This window comes from Nothobranchius furzeri, chromosome 8, assembly GCF_043380555.1.
Source record: "Nothobranchius furzeri strain GRZ-AD chromosome 8, NfurGRZ-RIMD1, whole genome shotgun sequence".
Classification (NCBI taxonomy): domain Eukaryota; kingdom Metazoa; phylum Chordata; class Actinopteri; order Cyprinodontiformes; family Nothobranchiidae; genus Nothobranchius; species Nothobranchius furzeri.
Window position 1 is genome coordinate 78,776,136 of NC_091748.1, and position 10,376 is coordinate 78,786,511.

The following is a 10,376-nucleotide window of genomic DNA, read 5'->3' on the forward strand; positions in this document are numbered from 1 at the left end:
CACCATTCTCCGTCTCATTCACCTTAGTTACACCATACATTTAGTGTTAAAGTTAGTCTAGTTTCATTAGTTTAGTAATAAATCTTTAAACTTTTAAACTTGACTCTCTCTTCTGTTGTCTCTGAGTGAATACGAAGTGTTACATAATCCCTGCAATAAAAAGTTCCAATCTTCTGGTTAAACAGTACCTACAGATCCATAAGGGTGATTTCATATTTGCTATGGAATATTATGTCTCATGGCTCATTAAATAACATGTAATTTAACTCATTACCCACACGAAGCTTAAAACGAGCTACTCAACCTCTTTAAAAAAGCATTTATAATTATGACTGTTTTATCAGCCTACCAGTCCTGAAGGAGGCAAGCTAGTTCTGTTATTGAAGCGGTCACGCTTCACACACGGAGGAGGGGTCACGTCAGCCGGAGGTGTTGTGAGAAATTGTGTTTCCCTGAAATATTCTGTCCCCCCGTGTCGGGAGATCACACTTCTGGCTATTTTCACAACATTTGTGATAAACTTTTACGGGAAAATTATGTAATGCAATCATGTTATGCTTGTGATTTCTCATCTATAATTCCTCCTAAAAACAATAAAAGATACAGTAAAAACATTCTTGTTCATGCTTTTGCAGCAAACTTATTTATCTTTTTGAAAGTTATGTAAAAGGATGTCATCTCGCTCAGTTTAACATCTTTTACTTGAGGTAGTTTAGTCCTCATAATGGACAATAAGTTCTGTGGATTAGGAAATATTTGCTCTTGACTGCCTAAGGGAAACAGAATATTTCAGGGGGACATAATTTCCCTCAACACCCGTTTCACATGGATCACGGAGCGCACCGCTCGATGTAAACAAACATGCTGCCGCTACCAGCTTATATGGATATGGAGCGATCACTGGCTGATCGTTTACTACGACTGGTGAAGGCGTGTTGGTGAGCCGGGGACACGCTGCGGACATCAAGTAAACAATGCTAACTTATCCACCAGCTAATCGTGCTCACGGCTGGCGTGGTGGATGGAGATGGGCGTCATGAGCTACTAGTTAGTCACAGCTAGAGCCGGGGAGACGCTGTGTATGCCGTGTGTAAACTCCCACGGATCACCAGCAAAAGGAGACCAAAGTCTAAAGGTAACGTTTGAGAAGAAGCCCTCTGAGTCGGAACGTCTCAGTAACACGTGGAGAACTACATCGCCGTCAGTAAAGTGTTGTGGAGAAAAAGTAAACAATGCTAATTTAGCCACTGGCTAGTTCATAAGCGCTGGAGCGTGTTGGGCGAGACGGCAGGCTGCGGGAAGAGAGGAGACTTGAGTAGAAGGACTTTGGAATGGACACGTTGGGACCGGGTCGGGAGTTCTGGTACGGACACGTTGGGACCGGGTCGGGAGTTCTGGTAAGGACACGTTGGGACCGGGTCGGGAGTTCTGGTAAGGACACGTTGGGACCGGGTCGGGAGTTCTGGTACGGACACGTTGGGACCGGGTCGGGAGTTCTGGTACGGACACGTTGGGACCGGGTCGGGAGTTCTGGTAAGGACACATTGGGACCGGGTCGGGAAAAGACGGATGATCAACTTGAGGTGAGACAAGTTGGGACACTAACAGAGAAACTAACCAGAGGCCGGCGTTCAGCTAATAGCGGGCGGGGTCTGAACATATGCGGCTTTCTTGTGTCGGACATGATGACAAACGGACAAATTTTAAGTGTCTTTTGATTTAATTGTTTTTTATTCAAACTAACAAGTACAGCAACGGTGTAGCTATTCTTTTCTATTTCTTTGTTGAATTAGCAGACTCCATGCTTCCAGGGCGCACTGCTGCCCTCTGCTGGTTCTGTCAGGTTACAGTCACGGTCCAAACGGGTAACGTGGAGCTCGAATGTCCCTAAACAGCTACTGTATTTTAAGATGGTGGATGACCACGGAGCCTCGACCACTGTTTATGTATATAAAACTGTAAAATTTGAAGTTGAGAGGAAAATTTAGAATTGATGTTGGTGAGAAACATTAGTGAAACAGGACAAGTTTGTGAACTGGAAACACAGGAGCTGATGGTAAACAGGTAAAAATATCACACACTGGGACTTTAATGAATTGATGGTGATTTTATGAAATTGTGGGTATTTAAGTCTTAAAATTAATAATTCTAAACAACTTTTTACTAGAAAAGAACTTGACCTATTTACACACATGTGGTTTTACATAATCAGTTATTGAATAGACCTTCTTATGGATTACAAGTTTCCATTGAAGAGTTTTTTTGTGTTTAAAGACGGACGCATCCTGACCTGAGGCTGTGGGTCTCGTGTCAGAGGTAAAGATTCAGGACTCTGGAGCGAGCTCAGGTCCATGTCCTCCTCGTTCCCGTATTCGTTGAATCGAACTCTGCAGCGCTCCCCATCCACTGCCACCACTGTCGCCGCGTAGACCTCTCCGTCCTGGGACCAGCAGGCCCGACACGGAGCTCCCACCTTCCACTGAAGAACCGGCGAACACAAATAAGATGGTTCCACAACATTCTCACCCACTGCTGGAATCACTGGTCAGAAACCAGTAAAAAGGGCAGGTGAGTGGATCTCATATTCAGATTTATAACTTGGTTTGATGGAACATTTTTACATCCTTTTGCTCATTATTTAACTCAAAACCTCTTTGATTTTCAGAAAGCTGGTGAATTTCTTCATGAAGTCCTACCAGAAAGACTGACCTGTAACTCTGTACTGGAGACGGTCTCTGTAAGTGGACAGCCCGTCTGTCCGTCTTCCTGTTTTTGTACCGTCTCCTCTGAAGCATCAGGTACTGTGGACGTGATGTCCTGCATGAAGGCAGACCAACAAACTACTTTGGAACTCATTTATTAATTTCATTTATCTTGACCAGGTTCTGATCAGCAGTTGAGCAGAAAAACATCCTCAGTAAAATATGCCATGCTTACACACGACGTTTAGTTTAACTCTGACATTTTCTAGTTCAAAGGTCACTATTGTGTCAATTTGGTAGCCCTTCGGGTGGCTCAGTACCCGTGAAGTAGCTCTCGGTAGGGTTCAGTGTTGTTTTTGCTAACGAAAACGATGGCGAATAGATTTCGTTAACTCTTTCTTTTATAACAAAAACGAGACGCCGACAAGTTAAAAATAGCTCTTTAGTGATTAAAACACGAGACTCAAAATAGTCATTTCTGCCCGTCTCACAAAAGTAAAAAGTAACAGCGCTGCAGCTTTGTCTGTGCCCGCTGCTCAGCAGACCAGCCTCAGCAGCGGAGTGAAGCTGGCTCCCAACCCACATCAGAAATCCAGCATAACAGTAGCCTAGTGAACTAGACCAAATTCTTGCTTTGCAAAGTTAAATAATACATTTATTTAGTCTGGCTTGCCAGGCTAGCATAATAGCGCTAACCACCATGGATTTCTGATGTGGGTTGGAAGCCAACTTCACTCAGCTCGGCTCAGTGATTCCCTACCACGAGAGCATGCAGCGCTCAGCCGCTCATTGACACTACTACGAGCGACAAAATAGTCGTAATACTGGCACATTTCTTATCCGTGTGTTCCTGAAAAAGTCATGCTTTGGGCAGATTAATGAAAATAATGACGGTTTTATTGTAACACGTTTAAGACGAAAGTCAGTGTGTCAGGATTATTGTCTCTGCACCCTGATTCCTAATAACTGAACAACATTACTACATTTAAGTAGGTGGACTTTGCCACAACATACATTTAATGGAGGTCTGATAACTCAGATAATAAATTAAATGAGGCCGGTAATTGATTAAAATAAATTAACTAATTAATCAAACATCTAAAAAAATCACAATTAATTATAACTAGAATGATATAAATATATATTATATTAATTATAATAAATATAAAGCAATAAACATGCAACAATATACGAGAGGTTCATTTTATTTAGAAAGTGTTGTTGACGTGTAAAATCACTGAATACTCTTTTTAACAGAGAACCTAAAATCAAATCCAGTTTCTGTTCAGAAACTGTTTGAAAAAGTCTATTGTGTAAACAATGAACAGAAAATAAATGTAGCACAGTTAGCTAATGTTATTCAATGTAAATGTCAGTTTAACTAGGATTGCCAACTCCCCAAAAAATAAATAAGGGACACCTCGCTGGCATGGCCCCCAAATGCTTTGATACGGCCCTGGGTGGGACGGAGTTATGAAGGGGATCTGAATTGTATGCGCAGCAGCGATGCGCGTCAGCCACGAACAAAAGACAAAGTACCAAAGCAGCTATGAACAATGGTGTGTTAAATAGATTTTGGTGGCGCCGCTTTGAGAATGTTACTGTGGCCGTGCGCAAGACGCAGATGCTGCTGGAGCGTGTTGCGCTCCGCCTAGGTTCACCATCTCTGCTCAAAGGAATCCTCGATGCCGAGTCCGTAACATGGGTGGAAACTTGACCATTTTTCAGTACTCAGTTTCAGCTCACACCGCACATCTGGTAGCAACACGTCTTACCTAAAAATGTGCTAAAAATAGCCGTTTTTACACAACACGTTGAACTTTTTATTGTATTGTTATTGACGTCTGTTGTCCCTCGGGATCGCTGCAGGAGGACACAGGTATTTATGAGGAAAATGAAAGAAAGTAAATAAATGTTTTGTCATCAGTATAATCATAACCACGGCAAACACGCTTTATCGACAATCCTTGCTAGTGTGTGAGGAAAAAAAAGGTGTAGAAATTAAAAAAGACGTGTGTTATGGGCTCGACACACGGGAGGCGACATCGCCTCTCCTCCATTCATTTTCAATGAGACATGCGCGACAAAGCGATAATCGCGGGTCTCTCTCCTACTAAGCGAAACGTGAAAAACGTGCGTGTGAAATTTTGCACTCGTGCACGTGTCGTGCACGGACGACCCAGCAACGTGATCCCAGAAAGTTGAAATATTTTCAACTTTTCATCACTGTCGCTCGGACGAGGACCAATCAACGGAGGTTTCATTCACTGACCAATGAGCGGACAGGATGCTCCGTACACCTCCGAGCAAACATGGAGAAGTTGATTATTATTATGTTTTATAGTAAAACCACAAGTAAGATTTCACATAACTCTAGCAGCACCTTGTGAAACATCATATCTACCGCTTTATTAACTCTGAACCGCTTAAATAACCTTAATTCCCTCCAACATGACTCAGCCAATCAAAACAACGGAAGTTTCGATTTCGCCATGGAACAGAACGCGTAGACGGCTTTGCCGCTGCCGCGGGTCGCCTCCCGTGTGTCAGGTAATAAAAGCGACGGCGACAAATTTCGCTGATCGCGGTCGTTTGTCGCCTCCCGTGTGTCGAGCCCCTAGGGAAACAGCTGGCGAGCCATGTTTGCGCATGCGTCGTGAGCGGTTCTGGTGCTGTTTGAGCCGCAGCCGCTCGCATTTGAAGTTTTGAAAAACTAATTTTGAATAAAACTTAAAGAATAACTGGCAATTGCTTGCTCGTTTTAAGAGGTATTTCATATTTGTTAACATGCTTTCTGATATAATGGTTTACAAACACAAAAGGGTAATTTATTAGAGTACTCGATTAATTGGTAAGAGATTCCATACTCTATTACAAAAATATTCAATAGCTGCAGCCCTACGCCAAACATGCATGAGTGCTGCCTTCCACCTTTCAGCAGAGTCTTACAACTGTGCCTCCCTGACTCCCTAAAGGCCATCTATTCGACTGTGCCTGTCATAAAGTTGTCCCACATCTCAATATGTGCCTTTGATCATCTTAGGTGTGTTCTTGCTGTGACGTATCTCTAATTCCATGCTGTAGTTCTTTTTTAAAACACAGAGCAGTTTTGTTTACCTGTTTTGTTTTGTTTACCTGTTAAAAACAGGTTAAAACAGGTAAACAAAACTGCTCTGTGTTTTAAAAAAGAACTACAGCATGGAATGTGCCTTTGATTCTTTTATTATTAATTATTTTTCTCTTGCAGTCAGCCTGATTATTTAGGTCACCAAACAGAATTTGAATCACTACTGAGTGATTTTAAGTACTTTTTTTTACTCACAATGCTCATTGGATCCATTCACCTCAGGGTTTTCCCCAGCGCGGTATAAGCCTGGTGGCCCGTCAGGCTTTGCTTTGCCAGGCTGTACTAGATTATTCTAGGCTAATGGCAGATTACATAAAACATAGTTTGTGAAACCTTTTTCTCTTTTGTGAAACCTAAAAAATGCCAAATTTATGCATGTATTTAGCATCTGGTCCACACTAGAACTGGACTAGCTCAAAAACTACAACACCCACGCTCTACAAACCTGTACTAACTTATTCTAGGCTAATAGCAGATTATATAAAACATTGTTTGTGATAAGTGAAATTTTTTTCTGATTTGTAAAACTTAAAAAAATTAATAAATAAAACTGACGGCAATGCAAACCTGTTGCTTTTCAGGACTGGTTTCAAACTTTTCCTCTGAGGACGTCTGGAAGTTTTCTGCCTCCGGGGAATTTTCCTCGTCCTACGAACATAAAATATTAACAAAAATGATAAATCCCTAAAAAAACTGTATAAACATAAATAAATACACATTTTCTCCGAGTAACAGTCGGTTTTATTAACTAGTTTACCGAAAGTTAGCTCTTAGCTAAACTTTAATATCAATTTCCGGTTTCTCTGTTTTCTGAAGACGACTATAACTTATTTAGCACAAACCTGACTCACTGTTCGATGAATAGCAAATTCTGCCATGGTTGGTGAAAGTTAGATAACCAAGAAAACCGAGTTAAACCGGTAAAATAAAACGTTTTCACGCAGCGCATCTGATGCGAATTGACTGTTTTAGGATGAGAAGCTTCCGCTTACACTCTTCAAAATAAAAGCTCTGAAGCAAAGTGTGACGTCTGTTTCCGGTCATCGACAAGAGGGGGTGGCTGATGACTGCCACCTGTTGGTGAAACGACAGAAGAGCAATTTGAACATAGCAGCATATTTCAGTAGGAAAACACGACTAATGTGTTAATCTTGTGCATGAAATTAAAATTTAAACATTTGAAAATAGATTTACTTAAATATATACATTTTACTATTATATTAAAGTTCTAATAAAAAAGTTCAAAGAAAACTTTTAAAGGTCTTTTACTTTTTAAATATTTTACAAAGATTAGATTAAGTTTAGAAGCATTAAAATCATACACGTTGGATTAGGTCAGATAGTAAAAAGTTCAAGTGTCCGTGATTCAGGCTGATTAGAAGATTTACGATAAAGTTTTCATTCTTCACAAAATAACTTTGTTTTTAGTAACATCTGTCAAGTTTGTGATTAAAGTTCTGACTTCTTTGACAAACCTATTTTATTGGTAAGATCGCGTGTAACCATAATGACACATGGTGTTCTTGTGTTTGTGTGGATTCTGTACAGATGTGTCTTCAGAGAACAGAACAAGATGAAGTGTGTATTCAGGGCAGGAGATCAGCAGACTGTGGAGGATAAATGGGTGAGTATGTTTATGTTTATTTATTTAGCAGATGCTTTTATCCAAAGCGACTTACAATTTATAACCTGTAGGGCATGTTGTGATCTGCGGGGGAAACCGGAGTACCCGGAGGAAACCCACGTATGCATGGGGAGAACACGCAACTCCACGCAGAAAGGCCACAGCTGAGTTTCGAACCTGCAACCTTTGTGCTGCGAGGCAACAGTGCTAACCACTGCTCCACCATGCAGCACCATAGAGAGTAGAAGAATCAGACTCCTGAGTACAAGCCAGCAGGAGATTTCAGCCCTGAGCTGTTCTTCGCTTCTTTATAAAGGAAATTAACATGAAGCTTTGACACTAAAACACTTTATAAATCATACATTCATTGTTTTTCTAAATTAGCTCTAAATAAAAATAGGTTCATTTTTAACTTGAACATTTTACCAACTGATTAAAATGAATGTGAAAAAGTTAAAATAAAACAGCAAATTCCTCCTTTTAGATTCATTTGGAGCTGCAAACCGTTGTGTTTGTGAGCACGCTGCTGTCTGGCTGCTGGTGAGCAGGGACGAATGGGTCTAATCAGACTTCATCTCCACCCTTTTCTAATTCATACGAAAGGAAACTCAATCCTTAACCAACAAATGTTTCAGTTCTGCTGCAAAAGGTTCATTTGAGATGTTAATTGAAGCATCTTTGACATATTTTATTGTGTTAGACTTTTAAATGTTGAATTCAGAGTAAAACTAATGAAGCGGATTGATAAGCAGTGTTTGTCCTGAGTCGTTGATACTAAATGTGATCAGTCTGTGATCACACCCCTCAGAGTCATGTGATCCTTATTGAACTCTGATTGTGTTGCCGCCCTTATCATTGAGGATCCTCAAACCCTTTAAGCCTGTGTGTTGACTGAGGATCAAATCAATCAATCAAATCAAAGCTTTATTTATAAAGCACCTTCTGCAACCCCGTCAGGAAGCCCAAGGCGCTGAACATGGTTCAGTAGAAGGTAAATATATTGAATAAATCAACAATAAAAGCAATTCAAATTACAAAATAGATGAAACATTCTGGTACAGGACAAATGTGTAAAACAATGGATTGAGTGAACCAATGAAAACTGTGAAATAAATTCAACATAATAGAGGGCCAAAATCAAACATGTTCAGGGAACGCCGAGCGGAGGAGGTGGGTTTTTAGGCGACTCTTAAAGACTGGCAGAGAAGGGGACAGCCTAAGTGAGGGTGGCAACTGGTTCCAGAGTAACGGTGCTAGGACTGAGAAAGCCCGGTCCCCACGAGTACGACACCTAGACCGAGGGACAGCGAGCAGGCCTTGGTCAGAGGAGCGCAGAGCGCGTGATGGGGAGTGTCTGTTCAGGAGAGTGGCCAGATAGGGGGGAGCACCACCCTGGAAGAAATTAAAAACAAAGACGAGGATTTTGAATTGTGAGCGATAGCAAACCGGAAGCCAGTGCAGGGAGGCCAGGACCGGACTGATGTGGTCCCGTTTCCTGGTCCCAGTCAGGAACCTGGCGGCGCTGTTCTGCACAACCTGTAGGCGACGCAGTGATGACTGACACAGCCCTGCATAGAGAGAGTTGCAGTAGTCAAGCCTAGAAATTACAAAAGCATGCAGTACCCGCTCCAGGTGGGCTCTCGACAGCATGGGCTTGATTTTTGCAAGGCGTCTCAGGTGAAAGAACCTGGACCGGATCACTGAGTGGATGTGAGCCTCAAATTTAAGTCCAGCATCAAGTTTCACCCCCAAACTGGTCACAACTGGTTTTGAGTAGGGAGAAAGAGGGCCAAGATCAACATAACGACCCACATTCCTGCTGTTGGGTGGATGATTAATCATCTGTGAGATTTTCTTTGTAGTAAAAAATCAATCTTTTCAGGATTTCCCTTAGATCTGACAAACATCCAGAAGTCATGTGAGCAGTTCCATCAATGAGGAGACATTTTCATCTAAAACACAAGAACAAGATGTCCTCAGAAGTATTTGAGAGATTTTAAATCATTGGGGATGCGTTTTATAATTATTTATTTATGTTTTTTTTTTGCTAATTATGACATATAAATTTTTTTTGGCCACACTGTTTATTTCTGTTTTATTTTTTAATCGGGCAAGTTATATTTTTGAAGTTTATATTTTGGAAAAATGTTTCAAGCTTTACTAGAGCTTTAAGACTGAAACAATAATAATAATAATAATAATAATAATAATAATAATAATAATAATAATAAACTAACCCTGAAACTGCCTTAGAAGCATGGACTGATTCTGGCACTTCAGTGAAAGCATACAAATATACAAAAAATATACTACTAATAATAATAATAATAATAATAAGAAGAAGAAGAAGAAGAAGAAGAAGAATGATGATGATGATGAAAACATTGATGTGTTTTTATGTCTCACCAGCAGGGGGAGCTGTTAAACCACGTGAGCACCTCTTACCAAACCAGAGCACTTTGTTACTAAACGGATGACAAAGCAAAACAATTAAACATATTTTGTGATGACTCTAAAACAATCAATAATTTAATTTAAGAACTAAATCTAAATGTAGTCATTAAACTGTTGCTATACAGTTTTAATAGTGTGCAGATTCATCACGTGACTTCTTGTTTTGCCTCATGAACTCTGAGTTTTCTGCATCATGATGACTCATTAAGTATTAACCTATAACCACATGGAGACAGCAGAATCATGCATTTCCCGGGCATCTTTTAAATATTTTGTATTTAAAATACAATTTATTTTATTTCAGGCTTTTTATTTAAATAATTATTTTTAAAATTTATTTCTCTAGGAAAAAACATGTCAACATCTTGCTGATAAGGAATGGAGCCCTCTGCGCATCATCCTCTCACAAACTAACCCACCACTAACCCTAACTACAGCACGGCCGATGGACCTGAGCGTAAAACAGCCT

General features: G+C 40.6%; 1 protein-coding gene across 3 annotated transcripts in view; it reads right to left on the bottom strand.

Moving 5' to 3' along the window:
- The window catches only part of LOC107392643 (survival motor neuron protein), a 17,300-nt gene extending 10,485 nt beyond the window's left edge, over positions 1 to 6,815 (bottom strand). For 2 of the 3 annotated variants that reach the window (XM_054751971.1, XM_054751972.2), the window contains exons 1-4: positions 6,672 to 6,815; positions 6,397 to 6,477; positions 2,710 to 2,817; positions 2,291 to 2,479 (exon numbers count right to left, since the gene is read on the bottom strand). In XM_054751971.1, the coding sequence (XP_054607946.1) occupies positions 2,291 to 2,479; positions 2,710 to 2,817; positions 6,397 to 6,477; positions 6,672 to 6,707 (414 nt within the window). In that variant the 5' untranslated portion in view covers positions 6,708 to 6,815. The remainder of the gene's footprint in view (positions 1 to 2,290; positions 2,480 to 2,709; positions 2,818 to 6,396; positions 6,478 to 6,671) is intronic. The other variant, XM_054751973.1, reaches the window with a different exon arrangement.
- Positions 6,816 to 10,376: the final 3,561 nt, after the last annotated feature.